General features: G+C 33.0%; 1 protein-coding gene across 4 annotated transcripts in view; it reads left to right on the top strand.

Moving 5' to 3' along the window:
• LOC130446574 (formin-2-like) overlaps positions 1-21,265 on the top strand; it is a 53,650-nt gene that overhangs the window by 1,746 nt on the left and 30,639 nt on the right. For 2 of the 4 annotated variants that reach the window (XM_056782920.1, XM_056782919.1), the window contains exons 2-3: positions 4,898-5,812; positions 14,426-14,596. In XM_056782920.1, the coding sequence (XP_056638898.1) occupies positions 5,119-5,812; positions 14,426-14,596 (865 nt within the window). In that variant the 5' untranslated portion in view covers positions 4,898-5,118. Of the gene's footprint in view, positions 1-4,897; positions 5,813-11,645; positions 11,889-14,425; positions 14,597-21,265 lie in introns of those variants that run through there. The other 2 variants (XM_056782922.1, XM_056782921.1) reach the window with 1 other exon arrangement.

Here is a 21,265-nt window from a genome sequence, read left to right as displayed (position 1 = left end):
TTGTCTAGACATGTCTGCTGGTAATTTAAAAAAGATGTTCTCAAACACTCCATATAACTTAAGTATTGACGCGTTTGAGTACATCAAAATTTATATGAAAATTATGATGCCAGTTTGCGGATTCACTCAAAACAAACAAACAACATATCAAATCGAAAAAATGGGTCTAAATAGCTAAAAACTGTCTAGAAAATACAATTTTCAGTCAAATTTATGAGCAATGTGGATTCCTTATTGTCACCTATTGATGTGTTTTTACATTTTACATTTGTATATTCAAATTCCTCATAGAAAACTTTATTGCAAACTCAATCACAAACAAGATTTAATGGATTTAATTGGGTGGATATTGGATATATGGGACAACTATCTGTAAAATCTATGTATAATGTAGATTATTATCTCAGAACTCATATCTAAATTCACTTACAAGCAAACAACAAATCAAAATGAAGTGAAAAATTTAATACGAGGCTTGCTATTCTCTCCATTTGACAGTTCAAAAACGTTTTTATTTGATATGATGTATGAGAGCTTGCATTGGCTTGTCTTATCTTCCGCGATTGGTTTTCCTGATTTTTTCGAAATCTTATGGCAAACAAATGCTATGTATAGATCCATTATTTGTCGCCTGTCACGATCTTTTGAAGCACCGTGATTGAATTATCTCAGCACTTCTTTGCAATAGTCGACAGGAGCTTCTTTTTGAACGATTGTCAAATTATGGGGTATACAAAGCGAACAAATCTTTTTGACAGCCAAATACTCATGCAAGATTGATTCTGAAAACCAGCGAAATACGTCGGAAGTCATAAAAAACATCGCAAGCAAATATATCTATAAACAGATCAAATAGCACTCGTATGACAACACGTTCTAAGTACGTTCACCATCAAAAATGTCAAATTTCATTATGTCAATGTCAGATTTGACGTATTAATATCAGTGTTGCCATATCTTAAGACTTACACAGCAACTCTCGTGACTAAAATGTTACTTTGATATCAAGATCAGACACTACTTGTTTCAGTAAAATTCGCAGTTTATCATAAATATGGATGAAGTACTTTGAAGTTTTTTTTCTTAAAAAATCGTATACCTTCTTCACAATTTCAGTATGTTTCTTTTATATCTCTTCATACTCTTTCCCTTATACTTCTTGGTTCTAATTATTTATTAGTGAATATCCATTTTCATCTACAATTAGAAATAGTAAAAATCATTTGATATGAACTTTGTATTGAGTTCCTATCAGCTTTTATTGCTCCAGTATAGTATTGACATCATTTTTCCATTAGATAATAATGCGATAATGAATTAAACCTCCATAAATATGCATTTGACTAACGTTGAATAATGTATATTTATTTTAAGCAATGATATCATTGAATTATGATGATATTAAGTATCCATTTGTGAACTTATTAATGTATATTTCAAAAATATTCAAATGAAGGTCTTATTGTGAAAGAATTTTATATTGTTATATAAAATTTTGACAGAGCTGTCTCGAGGCTACCGAATGATGGATGAACTGTTTTTTTAATTTACCGATAATAATCTATGGTCCAACCAATTTAATATTTGATTTCAAATTGTACCAGTCCTTATACCACCACAGTATCATCAGCAAAGCTGATGATTTGTCTTATTTTCTCCAATAAGAATATATTATTCATGTACTCGTAAATAGTGAATAACAATGGGCCCAAGACCGTTCCTTGAGTTACTTCACATGTTACTTTTTTTGTTATGCTCATTTTATCTTTTATTTTGACCTGTTGTTTCCTATTTTTCAGTTACCTTTAAAAAAATATATGCTGGACCTTTTATTCCTAGATCCTCTAAGGTTTCTACCTACTATAGGGTTTGGGGGTGTAAATTCTATTATCTAACTAATTCCTTATAAAAAGTATTCCAGCCCTATCTAGCTTGGCCAATCTTTTCGCTTCGACCCATGACCTTCTTTCGTGTTTCAAGATTTTTCCTAGCTTGTTGTACTTTCCAAAATCTTTTTAACTGACACTATGCTGTCCATCCCTTTCAGGCGTACTACCATTCTAGTTATTTGGTTTCTAAATCTCTGTTTTCGAGTTACCTCTTTCACTATTCTAATTTAATTGGCACAGTTTTTACTGAGATTTATTTTATGTTTATGGGCCCTTTATCAATCAATTTTATTTTTCTGTTTCTTACAAGGTATTGAAAGTCCCTATCTTGTTCTATAAGTTCGATCCCAGCTTTGATTTCAACTCTTTCTTTTACCTTTTACCATAACTATGGTTTTCTTTTTGCTCATTTTCATTCCGTTTTCTAGCAATATTTCGATCCAGTTGTTCACATTCTGCTAAGATCATTGTATTATCTGCAAAAGTGCTTTTTGATATATAAATAAGCTCTAAATTGTGTAAAATGTATCTACTATTCTCCTCTGAAATAATTTCGAAATGTAATATTTCGAAAATATATTCTGCTATCCTTCAAAGGAGAAAACAAATACTTTCCTGGCTAATTCCTCGACGAACATTGAATTACATCTTCTCTGAAGAGCCTGTTGTCAATCGGCCCAATGGCTCATAGTCGCAAGCAGGGGTTTGTAACTACTGCCTAGTTTCGTGAGTGGTTTAACAGCCCTTGTTCAATCTTGAGACCCGAACTGCAGACAACGTTAGAGAGCGTCGCTGTTTGGTCCATGTAGTTAGAAAGTTTAAAAAAATAATATTTCGAAAATATATTCTGCCGTTCTTGAAAGGAGGAAACAACTACTTTTCTGGCTAATGCCTCGAAGAATATTGACTTACATCTTCCATGAAGAACGTGGTGTCAATCGACCTAATGTCTCACAGTTGCAAGGAGGGGTTTGTAGTCACTTACTAGTTTCGACGTTATAACGTCTTATCAGATTAGTTTAACAACCCTCATTCGGGCTTGAAACCGAACTAATGTGGAGATGGCGCCAGTTAGCGTTCGCTGGGGAATGTTTAACTACATGAACAAAATAGCGACGCTTTTTGACGTTGTTTTTAGTTCGGACATCAAGCCAGAAGATTGTTAAACCACTCTGATGAGACCTGATAACGTCGAAACTAGTCAGTGGTTACAAACCCCTTCTTGTAACTGATAGACATTGGGTATGGTAATATCGACAAAAATATCGATTGACGTCACGCTCTTCAGAGTAGATGTAATTTAATATTCGTCGAAGCATTAGACAGGAAATTAGTTATTTTTTCCTTTGGAAAGGTTTCCCGAAACTAAAGAACTAGGTTCACAGGTTGAACCGCGCTGGAATTTTAAAAATTCTCGATGTTTCGGCTTCCACTTTAGAGCTATTATCAAGAGAAGGGTGAGGATAGGGTGGTTATTCGTTGAGTGGAGAAGTGATCCGATTCCGTGGTTTCAATCTGACTACTCCACGCAACGAATTATCCCTTTATCTCGGTTGATTCTAAGGCCTCAATCTGCCTACTTTCCACCTTTCACCAAGGAAATGAAAAAATGAAACAAAAATATGAAATGTTTGAAATAGAAAATAAAAATAATATGCTTACCATCAAGAACACTGTTGATACTAACACACTCACTGCTGGTCTTGAGCTAAGTTAGCTCAGATTGAGCTCTTTTAACTCTAACACACTCAATGCTGTTATTGAGCTCAGTTAGATCAGATTGAGCTCTTTTAATGCTAACACACTCACTGCTGGTCTTGAGCTCAGTTAATTCAGATTGAGTTGTTCTAACGCTAATACACTCACTGCTGGTCTTGTGCTCAGTTAACTCAGATTGAGTTCTTCTAGTGCTAATACACTCACTGCTGGTTTTGAGCTCAGCAATTCAGATTGAGCTTTATTAACGCTAACACACTCAATGCTGGTATTGAACTCAGTTTGCTCAGATTGAGTTCTTTTTACGCTAACAAACTCACTGCTGGTCTTGAGCTCAGTAAGCTCAGATTGAGCTTTATTAACGCTAGCACACTCAATGCTGGTATTGAGCTCAGCTAGATCAGATTGAGCTCTTTTAATGCTAACACACTCACTGCTGGTCTTGAGCTCAGTTAATTCAGATTGAGTTGTTCTAGCGCCAATACACTCACTGCTGGTCTTGAGCTTAGCAAGTTGCTGAGCTATTGAGCTCAGTTAGATCAGATTGAACTCTATTATCATTATGTTTTATCACTACAGCTTATCACATGTTTTTGAAGCATCGACTATTGTTCTTGTAGATTTTGCATATTTTGTACAATCTGAGCTTCCCATCTATTATTTGGTCTACCAGGCAATATTTTCTTGTTCGATCTCCATTCTGTAATTTTCCTTGTACGTTGCCGTTTTTCCATTCTTTCAATGTATTCGTATCATTAGTATTCCTTTTGTTCTAATTATGTTTACTGTATCTTCATTTCTATAATATTTTTATTCTAATAATTCATGAGTCCTCTATACTCATTATTCACAACATTTTTATTTAACATGGACTTAGCTATTAGATGTTTATGATTGTAATTTAGTCCTAGTTTGCCATGTGAGACGCTCAAACTCGTGTATTAATCGGAAATCTTCAAAGTCTAGTCTACACTAGCGGACTACAAAAAGAACTAAATGAATTAATCAACTTTTGCATTTTTATATCGTGTTAAATTCATATAAATTTTGATTGATAGATGACTTTATTTGAATCTAGGAATAAAATATGACAATGACAAAGGAAAATGTCAAAGGAAACTTCAATTTAGAAAATAGTGTTTGTTGATATTTTATTTATTTATACACTTTTTCGGTACACTAATTTTTTTTGATATGATTTCTATTGTAATTTATCACTAATTATTTAATAGAGTTTATACGATTAACATATAATGAAATGACAATGAAAATAAAAAAATATCTTTTTCCAGGCCTTGAAGAATATAAGAAATGAAGGAACTATCGATTACTCCATTCAGACTTGCGTAGTAACTAGGTTAAAACCGCATCAAGTTTCTCTAGTCACGATGAAAATGTTAAACAAAATCCAAATGCTGTGAAGCGCAAAAAACTGTGGGAAAGTGTTATAAAAATGTTAGAAATGTTGTTTATTTACGAGTATCGTTACAAGTGATAATTATTGTTAAATAAAATGGGAAATTTACAAACTGGTGACACAAAATCCTCGAAAGGTAAAATAAAATCGAAAGTGAAATTGGGAGCAAAGAAAAGAGGTAAAGTAGAAGATGATTTTATTTCGATAGTACAAGAAGATACTATCCCAGACAATATAATATCGGTACCTCAGAAAGAAATATTGATAAACGACCTCGAATCTGCCAATAATAGACTAATCGACGACACTGGTCAAAATTCATATTCTAACAAAAAAGTTAACGATGTTTTCGATCAAATTAAATCTACCACACCTCAGTCTAGTTCGGAATCGTATTTCACAGATCCTCAAACGCCTGTAGGTGTTACTATCGATAAACCTACGAAATTAAACATAGATTTATCCAACGGGAACGAAACTTTTTTGCACAATTTAACTTTGAATAGTTTCAAGTTAAACGAGTACAGGGCTAGACATGAAGAAGAAAAAACGAAAAAATTGAATAAATTAGGTGTTTCGAAGACTAGTCAAATTAGTTTAGATAGTGAACTCAATGAGTGTTTCGTATCTGACAATGTCGAAATTGTCAGTCAAATTCACGAAGATAGCGGATTCGCGGATTATTCTTTGGAAAAGGAAGATAATTCGAAAAATAAATCAAGATCGACTGATGAACAGAATGATGTTAAGCAAGTAGATAAAAAAATGTCTGACGGCCGTTCAAATAATGGTAAGTCATTTATAACGTAATTAGTCTTTAACCTATCGTCTATTTATATGTGCGAGAGACTAATAAAACCCACTTAATAATCCAAAAATTTTCATGAATGTACCTGAGCTAATACAAGTTTACGGTCTTTTATAACCATAAACTAAACAGAAAAATGGAAAGAGGTTTAGATGGACCAAAAGCCTTGTGTAATTAAAATTGCAAAGCCGTATCTTAAGATCTATTGGCCAATAAAAGCTAGAAATTTTGTCTCATTTTAATTTTCAAAAATCTCATCCCGACAAATTTCACCTAAAATACAATTTTAGGTTTTTCCATATAGTAACAAGAGTACGATTTCCATGGCGCCGCGATTTAACCGATTTGGCTCAATAAGGCCAAAATAAATCGAAAATGAGGAATGAAATATTTTAATATCTCGCTTTGTTTTCGAGATATCGATACATAAAGTTATAATAAAACGTTAGTTCAAAATTCGCTTTATTGAACAGATGGCGTTTAATACTGCGTTTCAAATGAATATTTTATCACTTCAAATTCAATATGAATGTTGTAATTCAACTTCAAGTATCGATATCTCGAAAAGGAAGCGAGATTTCAAAAAAAATTTATTCTTCATTTTCGACTTATTTTGGGTGGATTTACAAAATGGTATAATCAAATCCAGGCCACACGGAAATCGTACTCGTGCCCTGAATTGTGTATTCTCAACAGTTTAATTTAATTTAGTTGCAATTTGCTGTGCAGTCTATTGCGATTATAAATTATTTACCGACAAACGTTTTTTCCTATCTATCCCCTCGTTTTCCGGGATGCTTGTATCAGCTGGTGATGCCAAACTTCAATGAGAAATATACAGCTTCCTTTCCCGTATCTCGTCCACTGGTTCTCCGGGATAGCTATGACTTTCATATTTTGTCCAAATCCTTCCCTCCAGGTCCTCGAGGGTCTTCCTCGTCTCCTTCTATTCTGCGGTTGATATATCAATGCTTCATCAAATGTCCGTATCAGAGTGGCTGCTGGGTCTGTATTCTCTCTGAAGTCGTATACTCGACCTGTTTTTCGTCATACATCTTCATTTTATTCTGGATATCTTGCACGATCTTTTAGTCCATATCCACAGCCTCTATATTATCTTCTGTCTATCTCTCATTTGATGAAATACAAAGAAATTAGTAGTACTCTTGATGCTTCACGAAAAAAGAGAAGAAAAAATGGACAAGTTGAAGAATAGAACAATATGGAATGATCATGCAACTCATTGTGATTATTGGTTGCAACAGTCTTCTGATTTGTATTTGAAACTAGTAGCTCTACTTTAACCACTGAGTTTTATATTAAAATTATTCTTCATGAAGATGAGGTCGTTCAATTGTACCTTTATCTGTTTGGAAGTTGAAGCTGGTTATTTACACAAATTTATTTCTTCTTTCATAGGTATACGAAAACTTCGACATCCTAAATTTTTTTATCATGACTTTGATCGATTGACCCTTATCATGACTTTGAACGACTGATGCTTATCATGACTTATAACGACTCTCGCTTATCATCATGACTTTGAACGAATGACGCAAATCATGACTATCCCACTATGTCCATAGAGTAAAATCCTGCCCAAATCACATGGATAGAATCAAGATGTTTTTGAAAATGTATGATGAGGTGTGTGTATCCAAAATCGGTCCAATCTCCATTTTTTTGTGAACATGAATCGCATAATAGCATATGGTGAATTAAGTAACAAAATCTGTGCTTCTTTTATTAACTTCTGGTTCTGTTAGCAGATGAAAAAATGATTGTTGTTTTGTGACGTTAGTACTTCTAGATGTTTCACCACTTTTTAACCCCAGTCACGTAAATGTATGGTATAAATCTGGGATTTATGAATCTCAACGGAACACCGTATTTTTTTCTGTAATACAACTATGTAAAATTATTAAGTGGGTCATGATAATATGAAATAAATTCATCAAGTCACATCGAATGCCATATAGTAAACAATTTTTTATTTATATTATGTATAATTCATCCTTTGAAGGTTGAAGCACAGATAAGAAAAAAAAAACAGAAAACTGATCTGTATTTATCTTTAAATTGCGTAAATATACAATTACACTACTCATTAATAATTTGATTTTATTATTTTGTCAATAAATATAAATATTCAGTATTTGGTATGCTTCGGAACGTAGTGTATTCATTCTGATTATAGTCATTTATTATGTAGAGGTAATGCATTTTTGTTATAAATATATACGTAATTCTTTGCCTCCTAGTAAATAGAGTGCTATCCCAAACAAAAGTCTCAACAAGCTTTACATCAAATTCATTTTATTATAGTAGCGCGAACGACCACTCATTTAAGTTGTTTTTAAAAATGTTCCAAATTGAATTCCGCGTTTGACTAAATAAGTATTAATACTGTAAAGTTTTTCGTATTAATTTACACTCTTTCCATTCGTGGGGTAGATTAATCTCTTACGTTCCTAATTTATTCACACAATAATTTACGTAAAAATTCACTTAAACAATTTCTACGATTAGTTTAATTAATTCGTTGTTTTCACTACGACTATTTATTTAATACTAACTAAACTGAGCTACATAAACTTATTTATACACAAGAAAGTTTTAGAACAAAACGAATCAAAAGAAAGAAATCGAGTTTTCTAGAAATTATTTGAAAATAATATTGTAATAAACAACTTCATGTAATAAAAAGTTTATCAAAGGCGCGTCCACGACTTATAAAAAATCAAAATGAAGGCACCCCGTGAATTCGCCGAATTTTAAAATTCCATTGTAGCTGGACAGAGCCGGTCTAAAGATCCATTTCGTGAGGTTATTGGTAATAATACCAATACTAACATAAAACAGAATGGTGGCTGTTTACGGTGGATAGTGTAAATCATTTTAAACAATTGAACATTGGTTTCTGTTGTATCGCTAGGAATTATTACAAAGGGCAGAATCGAGTAGAATGTTGTGAGCAATTTTTAGGACTTTGTCGCCAAGAAAGTATAATCAGAATGATTGTGACGGATGATGAAACTATGGTCTCTTATACTATGATTCAACATTCAAAAGACATTCTATGGAATGGCATAGGAAAAAAGCAAGAGTCACGAAAAACACCAAAAAATAATGGTAACAATATTTTGGAACTTCGAGCGTATTTTTTTGATTGACTTGAAGGAATCAAATACAACCATAACCCCTGAGTTACTAGGACAGTTGCGTCATAAATTATCAAAAAAATCGTTGCAAAATCAGCCGAGGTATGCTTGGTCATAATGCTACAATCCATACTGCCTCGCTTTCCAAGACTACTGTATACGAATGTGGCTTTATATCACCTATATAGCCCTGATTTGGCCCTGTTCGACTATTTTTTGTTGCTGTGCAATCTCTGTGAAACCACATTCGTGGTCGATGGAAAAAATGCAGTGTGAACTGATGCATCATTATGAATCAACCGCGCAACTCGGTTGATTTCGCCGCCCTCGATAATCAATCCTCTAAGTCTAAGTCAGAGTGATATACCGCGTTCAAGGTTGTGTTTGATTCCTTCAAGTCAATCAAAAGGATACCTTCGCAGTCTCAAAATATTATGGATATAACTTTTAGTGAGCGTTGTTTTTCTTGGCACGGAGTCTCTTTTCTGATGTCCCTCCATGAAATCTATTTTGGAAGTCGGATCATATTTCATCACCGTTACAATTGATAGAAATATACTTTCTTGCTTTTCGCATCAAAACTCTAAAAACACCCACTTTGCACTCATTTTTGTCATACATAATGCTCATTCAGGATCCTTAGAAAACTTGTTTTAGAAACACCAGTATGTACTGCACGCTCTTTAATTTCCAGGCGCTGGTCACTTAAAACAATTTCTTCCACAATTCAATGTTTTCGGGAGTAGCCACCAGCTGCAGTACCTCCCGCACGTTGGCCACCTTCTAATGATTTTCTTTCCCAGCGAAGTAACCGTAAACAGCCTTCATTCTGTTTTTGATTTGTGTTGGTATCAATTCTTCTTCACTCAAAAATTTTATAACTCAATTTGAGATATTTTCCAAACCAACTGGACTCAGTAGTTGTTTTAGCTTCACTGCTACTAATGCAAAAAAATCTCCTGTTTGCAAAAGTTCTTCTCTAGGCTGAACTGGAGACATTTTCCAAAACAAGTGAAGTCAGTGGTCGTTTTAGCTTTACTGTAATAAATTGGATCGAATCAGCAAGTTGGAACTTTGCTTAAAGCTTTTTGAGCCTTGCCACTGACGCGTCCATAAGATTTTTGCGAAGATACTTATTAACTATACTTATCTTTTAACTAATTATGTATGGATGGATTTGGGGTCTCGTATACACTGTGACCCAAAGGATCTATTATTATAGCGATACTGGAGAACCCAGTGCTTACATCTGACCCATCAATCCTACTCCTTCTAAAAAATCTAGAATGTGGGATGATTTTAATTTCCAAAGATCTTCGTCTTCTATTTCATACGCACTCAAGTATACTGCTCTAAAGTCTTTTAGTGTATCACACTTCGAGAGAATGTGGATAGAAGTTTCCTCCTCTGGGCAACAAAATCTTCACGCCGCGTGATCTGCTAGGCTCAGCTTCTTCAGATGTTTGTTGAGGCTCTGATAGGTCTCCTGTTAGTATACGTAGATTGTTCTTACTGGAGTTGATACATTCAACAGATCTACTCTGGTTATAGTTTCCCAGAAGATTCTTTGCCTGTATCAGCCCCTATAAATTGTCCCAATACTTGGTTTTGCTCCTATCTACCTTATTTTTTCATTGCTCTGTAACTAATACCACCGATGGATTCGGGAAGAGCTTTTCTGTCCCCGCTTTAGCGAGCTTATCAGCTATTTCAATTTTCCTTCCCTCTGGTGTGTCTGGGAATCCATTGCACGATAATTTTATTTTTCTTGCCTAGCTTGCTCAATTTTTTTAGGTAATCCCAAATGAGTTTGGATTTTATGATATCAGAGCTTAGAGCTCGGACAGGATGATTTCCAAAGTTCCTTTTTAGATTGAACTGAAGATATTTTTTAATTGCTTTTTTCTACTTAAAAAATGCTTCGTGAGCCGCCAAGTCTTTAAGAGTATTTGGTTCTGGACCCGTACACTCCTATTCCAGTTCCATCTGCTGTTTCTCATTCATCCGTATATCATTTAATGGCATTTCTGTTCATTTTTCATATGGTGTTTTGATCCCATTTGCTTTACAGTTTATTATTGAGGTGAAGTTTTTCTCAAAGCTAAATTTCTTCGAAGCAACGTCCTGAAGCATGTTCCAGAGTTTGTCATTATTTAAGAACGAGTTTTCTTTGATGATTCCGTCTCTGCACATTCTAAGTGATGTTTTCTCTGCCACGTTTTCCAGTACTTTGTAGAGAGGAGCAAATTTAAAATCACTTCTGATGCAGCTGTTGGAGATGATTTCAAGGCTCCAATTGCACAAAGGTAAACCACTCTTTGTACCTTGGAAAGATTGTTCTAGTTACTAATCACGATAGAAAACTGAATTTTGAGGCTTTTTTCACAAGCTATATTTTTGATAGGTTTAAAGAAGGTTGGCGCATCTATAAACATTTGTTCCGAGGTATATAAAAGTGAAAATTTTCTAAAATATTGTAATTTTCAAACAATATGCCACAAATTTTTCTACGCGTGGTTGATTAAGTTTCTCTCTACTGCATTTTGCATTTAATTTATTCATTATGATGTTAATTAACTAAAATTATTGTATTGTGTTTCATTCGTTACTTACTATTCCGGTTTCTGTAGTTAATTAAAGCAGTAAAAATAGTTATTGCGTTATATCGAATGCGCGTCACGGTTGCTATAGCACATCAATTGAATTTTTTTTTCAATTTTTTTTTCGTTGCAAAGGCCAACAAATTTTCACCAGAACATGGTTAGTGTAATGTGATTTGCGTAATTGTTAGAAAGTGATAGTATTTGTGATGTATGAGCAAAACATTAGTTTCGTTGTTGTACATTCTACTATGGCAAATCTTATAAACCGAGCGTTTGGTTTATTGAAATTTAAAGGTATAGTAAATAGAACAATATACATTGATTACTCTGTGATATCATTTGTCGTCGGGAAAACAATCAGTTTGCAACTAAACTTAAAATCAAAATGTTTAAAATTGTATTAGCACATTATATTCAATTTAACCCCGATTGTTCAGATACAATTTTCACTAGCTTTATTTTTATTAACTTCCCAGTTATAATACAACCCAAACAATATTAGAGAGGTAGATATTAAGTAATAAGTATTATAATTGGAAAAAAGGAGGGGCATGTAGATTAAACATCGAAGGATACATCCCTTCTAAAGTTAGACTATTTTTAGTTTTTCTGTATTTCTTTTTTGACATTCGATAGACCTGCATCCTCGTGAATGGTTTCAATGTAAAATTTTTGCTCCAACAGGAATCCAATGACACCAATCGGGTCATCAAATTGAAGACAACCAATCAGTACAACGTTATACTGAAAACACATCCCATTGGGTGTTTTCACTTCATAACGTTGTCATTGCTACATATATCGATTTTGTGGTTTCAAATATTTATTATTTCAAAATATATCGATTTGGTTGTTATACTGACGAAAATATTAACAATAATAATAGTAGAATCAAAGTTATAGCAAAATACCGTTTACAGGAACAAATTTGTATGGAAAGCATTTATGTAATGTTAGAAAGTAACAATTAGATGGAAATCGAAAGAATTGACATTTATTTTAAATAATTAGACTGTGAACAAGTATAGAAAAGATGGTAAAGAGTTTAAAGAAACTACGGTTAAAACTATGTGGAGCCTAACAAGTTAACTGTTAGGTTACAAAGAAATAGAAGTTATCATTCACCCATTCAAAAGTTCGATAGCATTAAATTTCGTAGAAATAACGAAAATGATAAATTTATCAATTGAAGGGCTGCAACGGAAATTCTATAACAGAGTCGTGGTGAAATTAGCTTGGCGAGGTGGGAGTGCTACTGCTTGCTTGACTGACTTTTTTTGTGTCGAATCAAACAACGTAACAAATCGAATTGAATATAATCCTGTATTGCAAAACTTGCCAAGGTGGTTCAAGAATGTGTACTGAGAGATAATTTCCAATAAACAAAAAATGAATGGCTTCTTTCTGGCATTTCAAATGAATCAAAATTATTTTTGCGTAAGACACGAAAATTTAATTCTCGTTTGGAGCATCCAAAGTTTGTGATTTGTCATCTGATGGTCGTAATTTTGAGACAACATTCAAAATTCAAGGCTAGGTATATCATAAAATTGGATCATTGATGCCAATGCCAAATGAAGATTCAAAATTTCTTCAGATCTATTTTAAGGGCAATTGTAAAGAACGTGTAACAACTCGATGCCAGTATAATTTAATTGAACAAGCAGAAGAGAGACCAATTGTATTGTCATTAGAATTATTTAAAATCAAATCACTCAGCCACAGCAACGCGTGGCCGGGTCTGCTAGTTATGGATAAAGATACAGGTGTAAAATTTTGAATCCTGTTGTAAATTGAATTTCTTACATGTTGACATTTTTGTGCAAATATTTTGATTTAAACAGTTCTTAAATTTACTTTCTTAGACTTATACCGGTTTAAAAAATCCGATTCATTTGACTTTGTTCTATGCCTTTTTGAATCCATTGTTTTGAAAATAACAGAAGTAACTTTAGTTAAATGGCTGTCACTTTTCTCATAATCTATTGAACGTTGGTACTTCATAAACGTCATATGGATTTGACAATGGCAGCTCCATCTGCGTGTCAGTCACACGACTTTTGTGGTGATTTATTATGAAGACTTATTACACGTTGGATTAAATCCGTAGAATTTTTTCAGTATTAAAGGCTTATTTTTGTTAGATTATCCAATAAACAAAGTGACACTCCCATAAATACGATCACAAAAAAAAATGTTTTGATCCTTTGTCAGATCGAGAAATTTTCGGCCATCTCTTGTATACACACTACTGTACTTTATGATAATTTAGATTATATTGCTGATATTGAAACTTTTCATATACGAGATTTCCTTCAACGAACTTTAAACAAAGTATCATAGAGCGGCTATATGATCGTTTGTAGGCGATGTGCGATTTAATGTGGATATACTCAATACATAAGGTTTTTTCTTTCTATTATCTAAAATTACCAATTCCAATAGGTCTTCTTAACACTCGTAAAAACCCCAATTTAGCCCTCTACTGTAAGTAAAATTTAACTCCAATAGCATTATCGTATGTATCACCATGTATGCTGTGGTTTTGACAAATCATCATAATGACATTTTGAACTGGTTCTGTCAAAAATGTCATTCTGCACGTATTATAACATTTTCAAAATTTTCCCATTAAATGTTACAAATGAAAGATATGGATGGCGCCACTTCAACAAATAATATAAAAATAAAAAAATATACCAATTTGAAAACATGGAAAATACTTTTATTTGTATATAAAAAATTATTTAGTATTTTAAATTATTGTATGAATTTGATGAACGTCCGTTGCCAACGTTACAAGGATTATTTATATTATTTAATAATTTCAGATTATAAGAGACATACCTCAGTTCCTTTGGACATGCCAGTATTTGAAGACCACGTCAAATTGAACAAAGCATCGTCTTTCACATTGAGTAGGATAGATCTAGAAGCCAAAATTACCAAGCCAAAATTTGTTCCGGAAAAGCTAGATTTTCAGTTATATGAAAAATTTGAAGGTAAGTTTCATTGTACCATGATAGAAATAAATTGGGCAGTTTTTTGGTTCAGTTGATATAGATTGATCTAATTTCTTCTATCGTTGAATTCTGTTTATATAATTGGACATGTTAATCTTCATAAAAATATAAAAATATCGTTTGACATATGTAGAATAAACGTTTTGGAACATGAAAGGCGTCTTTGAAAATACGCTTCTAAAAGAGCTGTAGATACCAGAGAAAACTTCTAGCCAGCAGAAATAAAAACAGGACATGATACCGTTTCTATCAGAAATAGAGGATGCCCAAAAAAGGTAGTTGCATCTGCACATGTCAGGAACAATAGTCATTAATGCAAGGGGATTTTGAATATACACTCTACCAGTGGAATCTGAGGTGATGACCTACCAAGTCACTTTCATTAGAAAGAAAAAACTTAATTTCAAGCCCATCAATTTGTATTGGTATGCCATTCAGCTAATAACATCGGGGACTTCCTATATAGATATTAAACTCCTCTGGAACAAATATAATTAAGAAATAAACAGTAAAGCCACGAAGGGATGAAAGTGTGCATATAATTCAAAGAAAAGAAATGAGGTTGTAATCTGCTGTAGATGTTACTTGTTGAAATATATTGGGGAAGTAGTTTAAGGTGCTCTGATCATCTCATGAATCAATCTCTGGAAGTTACAAGGAGTGAACTGCACTGGAAATGATTCTTCTTCTACCTCTCCAAATATTATTGTCTTCTGACGAAACATCAAAAATTTCAACTTCAAGATCCTTAATCATTTAAGGTTTGAAACCTTCTCAACATTATATGAAATCATTGCGGAGCTGGAATTGATAAAATTTGAGATATGTCTTCCGACGAAACATCGAAAAGTTCTAACTTTGAGGTGCTCAATCATTTGAGGCTTGAAATCATCTTAAAATTTTATAAGCGTGGTTCCGGGACATCATGCAAGAAATTCGGGAATAAGTAGACGACGTGAAACTAATGCTAAGTTTTTGCATACTACTATCTGAAGGCCATGGGCGTGTCCTGCCCAAAGCTTAACTTTTACAGGGACAACCTGTATGATCTAAAGATAGCAGAAATGAATTTTTTTTCAATCGATTGTTCAACAAAAAGAAACTCCTCGTTTAACTCGATAAAATTAATGGTTTGGGAGATATGTAGATCGTACATGCCACGGAAACCGTTTGCCATAAAGAGACATTCTGACAAAAATCATCATAAATTGTAATTATTAATTGGAAATACTCACAGGAGGTATTAAAACACAATAAAATATTCCTAATTGAATTGCATACTGTCGAATATTGTGTTACTTACATAAGGAAAAAAATTAAAATTTGAAAAAATATTGGTATTTATTCAGTGTAGGTTGCATACGCCCGATTTCCTTGAAATTCTGGTATGTTATATAATTTTTTATGCTGAAAAAGAAGATGTATATATGTTGGGCGCGCAAAACATTCCTTTAGATAGTTTTTATGGTTTGAACATTGAAAAATGTACACTATCTTTAATAGTAGATATTTTGCAAATACTTGATGCTGGAAAGGATTAGGGATGGGGGGGGAGTCTGATAAAAATTTGGACTATCTTTTAACACCCCTCCTTCCCGCTCCGAATCCTCTTCAAAATTAAATATAATTAGTTACGTCCAATGTAAGGACACAAATCAATTTCTAACAATAATCATTTATTTACACGTACAAATAATCATCAATTTCTATTGGATACGTGACATTTCTTCAATAAATGCTTCAATTCTATTTGAATATGAATTTCTTTTAAATAGAAATAGTGACGATAATGATCTAGTTTCTCCATAACGAGGTATGCTATCACGAATATCTCGCCAAAGTCGCTCAATATTTGAGTATGAGCCTAGCGTAAGCTAACCTAACCTTACCTAACCTAACCTAGCCTATCCTAACCTAACCTAACCTAAACTAACCTAACATATCTAAATTTTCAACCTCGAAAAAGTATGTGAAGGAATAATTTCCGCGCCCTATATACGTACATTAAATTAATCAGTATAATTTTCTCCACAACATACTAAAATTTCAATGAAATCGGGCGTAGGCAACCTAAACTAAATAATTACCAAAATTTTAGTTGGTTAGTAATGTCACACAAATTCACAGAAAAACAAATAATTTAAAAATTATTATCATGGCATTCATTTGGAAACTAAATTTGTTCAAAACATGAAATTGAAGAAATTCATAAAAACTTCACGCAATTCATCCACTTCTTATTTAACCCAAATAACTTTGATAAAAAATTAATAAGCGCCGAATAATTAATAAAAATTGTTACAATATAAAAAAAACGCGAGGTGCTTTGTAAGATAATCCAAAATAACTTTTTTTTATATAAGAAGCAAGCACAAGATGGTAAACCCTATTGCCCTCGAGTAGTTGATAGTCCGAAAAACCTAAGTTTGTCTATCTAAATCATAATACCTAGGTGACCAAAAAAACTGTAAACTACACATGTTCAAGATTTTTTTAACATACCGTATTTCAAATTAGCTAGTGTATTTTATCTTATCAGCATATCTATAATTAACACGTTGAATTCTAAAAGCGAAGATTATTATCCTATGACTGCTAATCAATATAAAACATCAAAAAGAGATACTATATCAGTAATGGAACATTCGTAATATGAAGTTAACCATTTATTGTGTATGTGGAAATTATAAAAATGGTTTCGAAAAACGAAAATCTCTTTTTGGCGACAAAAAAATTAACCGAAGGTCAAAATTATGCAAATGTTTATGTAAAATTGAAGCAACATGTGAGTAAAATCGAATATTTTTATTTTTCCACTCATATTTTATAATCTACAACAAACGAAGTTGTCTACGGAACGAAATTTCAATTCAACCAATTCAATTTAATAATTGAACTTGTGATAGTAGATTTGGAACCTCTCAATCTTCTCCATTACTACGTTTGATTGATTTTAAATATGAAGTATCATAATATAGAAATTGGGTCACTAATATCGCCACCAGTAAATCCCATCCGACGATGATATGTACGGGTTCAAGCTATAATTGTGCTGTCTTGTTGCTGCACTGAGGATGCTACATATTTCAATCCTTTCAGATAGTACAGGATCTTCTATTTCATAGTTGTGACGCTATGAAGTTATTTGTAGTCTCTCATAATTCGAGAGAATATGAATAGATGTTTCGTCGCATTCTCTGCTATGCCTAACGACTTCGGGTGTTCTTGAGGAAGAAATCCACCAACAAGACTTCTGTTAGTATTCGTAGATTGTTTTAACTTAGGTTGATACATTCAGTATATCTTTTTTAGTTATAGCTTTCCCGAAGTAACTGTCTTAACCCTATATACTTTCTTTTCTCTATCCTATGACGGGTTTATCCACCCTTAGAGACGAGTCAAACGATTCCGTATCCTATTTCATTCTACTCCACTCCAGTTCGTCTCTGAATCCATTGGGGCGTACCTTTATTGGTCTTACGTAGCTCATTCAACTTGTCCTGGCATTCTCATACCAGCTTGTATCTTATGAGTTTGAAACTTAGAGGTTATACTCTTATTCCCGTTCTGTCTGTTGTTCCGGAGCGAACTGTATACCTATTGATGACATTCACATGTTAGAAAAACGCGGATTGAATCTATGACTAGTATAAAACATGGCAAATCAGTATCAATATATAGAAAACCCAAACCAGAAAACAACGTGGGTGTAGCGAGAGAAAAAAGCACCTGTACCAAAGACTGATATTTAGGGACACTCATTATACCAATCACAAGGCATAAAATCAATTTTACGTAATTAATAAACACCTCTTGGTACAACAAGACCCAGGAGATTCACCTAAATTTGGAATGAAAGAAGATGCATGGACTACTTCGCTAAAAGGATCGAAGAGCTGTATACCAATCCTAATATGCAGTTGGGCTGAAGGACTAAGTGAAGTATGAACATCCAATGCCGATGAAACTGCTGTTCATAAACAAGAAGTTTGATCACATTTTAAAGAGTTTGCTTATTTATAGAAGATTAGCAGGTTATCGAGTAGGAATAACTTTGACATGATTTACAATTAGTATTAATAAGTTAAGTGAGATTTTGTCTTGGTTAATGGTTGTTGAAGATACACTCACAACAAGAATATCAAAACGTGCAATCACTACAAAAGGATAAGAGGATAGCAACCATTGAACACATGGAAGAAGAAAAAAAAAATGAAAAACATCGAAGATTGATGAATCTATTTTGGATTTGATAGGGTGCCAAGAATTTTTAGCATTATCTTTAGTGGGGTGGATTTTGGAAGCAACGAGCTTGATCTAGCATATATTTTCGTGAGTTTTTGATCTATAAAGTGATTTGGGAAGCATTGGGATGAAATTTTTATCACAATTAACGTCTATGGCATTTATTTACTCTTCACTATTTTTTTAACCCATTGTAATCATTTTATAATAATTTCAACTTAATCACTTTGTACGTTAATAACTATAGCAATTATTTCAACCTTACTCAACGGCGGATCTTTGAGCTAATTACTTGGAAGTGGTGGTCACATTTTAAATAAATAAAGTGCGGTTTTTCGCACGGTTGGTAAGAGGCTGTGAAATGGCAAAATTAGAATATTTCACTAATTTATTTGTTTATTTGTTTTGGACGAATCCAAATAATAATAATATTGAGACACTTGAGAGATAACGATAACGTTTTATGGTGAATTATGTGGTGTACGTGATCACTCGATGAATTGGATGATTTTGAAAAATTGAAATAATCTCGTAATGCACCGAGAACAATATATTTCTATTATGAATACATTTAATTGATGCGTCTATTGAAATTCCTTAAAAAAATTGTGATACTCATACTAGATTTTTGTACATAATAAAACGAATATATCAAAATTTGATAAATTTTATCGAAACCAAAGGTTTTGTTTCTTAGTATAAATACGTTTTGAATTGGAAGATTATTCTATTTCTATTAGAGTTTCGGCAGTATGACTTTACAATGTTAATGATCGGAGAGAACTAACTACCTTCTATACAAACTCAATATATTTTGAATCTGTATAGTTGATTCAATATTTGAACTTATACCTGGTTTTATGACCTGTAGATCAAAAATCTTTTTTTCATTTTAGGAAATACCAAAATACATTCTTTGGTTAAAAATGTTTCATAATAGAAAACTTTACTTCCAAAATTATATTGAAGTTAATATTTTAAAAATATATTTCCACTTTTTTTCTTTTTTTTTTCCTCTTGTGATGTTCAAAGAGGTTTAAAGGAGCGTTGAAGTTGTGCTTCAAACTTTGAAGTCGAATGGAAATTCGTGTTGAATGGTTCTACTATGTGGACGATAACACTTCGCGGCCCTTACCAGCGCGCTTTCCCTAAAAAGGTAGAGAAGTTTGAAGGAATCTTACCGCAAACTTTGACACTAGCAGTCGGTAATGTTTGACGTTTGTTATTATGTGCGATATGGACTAATGAATTTTTTACAAATTTTTCGACTCTCTTTTTGGACTTGTTACCATAGTAGCCCTTTTTAAATGAAATGAGCGTAACTTGAGCTTGGGACATCGCGTGGCTGTAAAATAAAATCTTGTTATCAAAATTGCGACTTCTTGAATACTCAGGCTCGAAGGACCATGTAAATAATTCTTCTGATAGTTCCTGCGAATTATTTATTGAAACAGTTTTTGAATAGGGTCTTTGCAGTGGTTGGTAATTTGGGTTTTAAACATTTTTAAAAATTATAAATCACTTCTTATTTATGAACTTAGTTTTAATCCAATTCAACAAGGTTCAATTGAATTATAACTTAAAATATTATAAATCACAAAATAATAACACGCGACAGAAAGCATTTTTCTATTGATTACTGCGGTTGTGACGTAGAAAGTAAGTAAATATTGAAACATAGTCGCCGTGTGTCGCCTTTCAAGCGCCATTCTGTTGTTGGGAGTGGAGTTAATTGGTTGTTTAGTGTGATTTGTGTTTTTGTAAGGGTTTCAAAGACTATTTTGATTGAAATGATGGCCAAAATAGGATTTATCCAAGGGAGATCGGACAATCTACTTAAGGTAGATGCATTCATAAATTATTTACTTCGGCTGAAATACGTGGAGTAGAAGCAGATATCTAAGTACTACTAATCGATTAGTATTTCATCCAGTGAGGGCATCCAATAGGAAGTTCCCCCCCAAGCCTCAATTTAGGACAAAAAAAACATTTCGTCACTACGAATACGAAGTTGTCGATGTTCTAGAGTATTCTAGTTCGTTCCTACTATATTTGAAGAGCCTACGAGAATAACCGAGAAAGAATCGATTAGTTTTTCATCCATTGAGGGCATTCGATAGAAAGTTCCCCTCCAAGCCCCAATTTAGGACTAAAAAACCATTTCCTCAGTACGAATACGATGTTGTATGTACTAGAGTATTCTAGTTCCTTCTGACTATATTTGAAGAACCTACGAGAATAATCGAGATAGAATTGATTTGATTTTGGAATATATCTACAATAAAGGACAAACAAATGAAAGATGATTTGAAAACACGTCAAAATGTAATCAGAAATTCACTAATTTGCAACACTGTCGATTATTTTTTTAAAGAATCCCAATAACTCTGTTTAAAATGTATT

This window comes from Diorhabda sublineata, chromosome 7, assembly GCF_026230105.1.
Source record: "Diorhabda sublineata isolate icDioSubl1.1 chromosome 7, icDioSubl1.1, whole genome shotgun sequence".
NCBI classification, from domain to species: domain Eukaryota; kingdom Metazoa; phylum Arthropoda; class Insecta; order Coleoptera; family Chrysomelidae; genus Diorhabda; species Diorhabda sublineata.
Note: the sequence above shows the minus strand (reverse complement) of the source record. Positions and strands in the feature narration are given on the sequence as shown.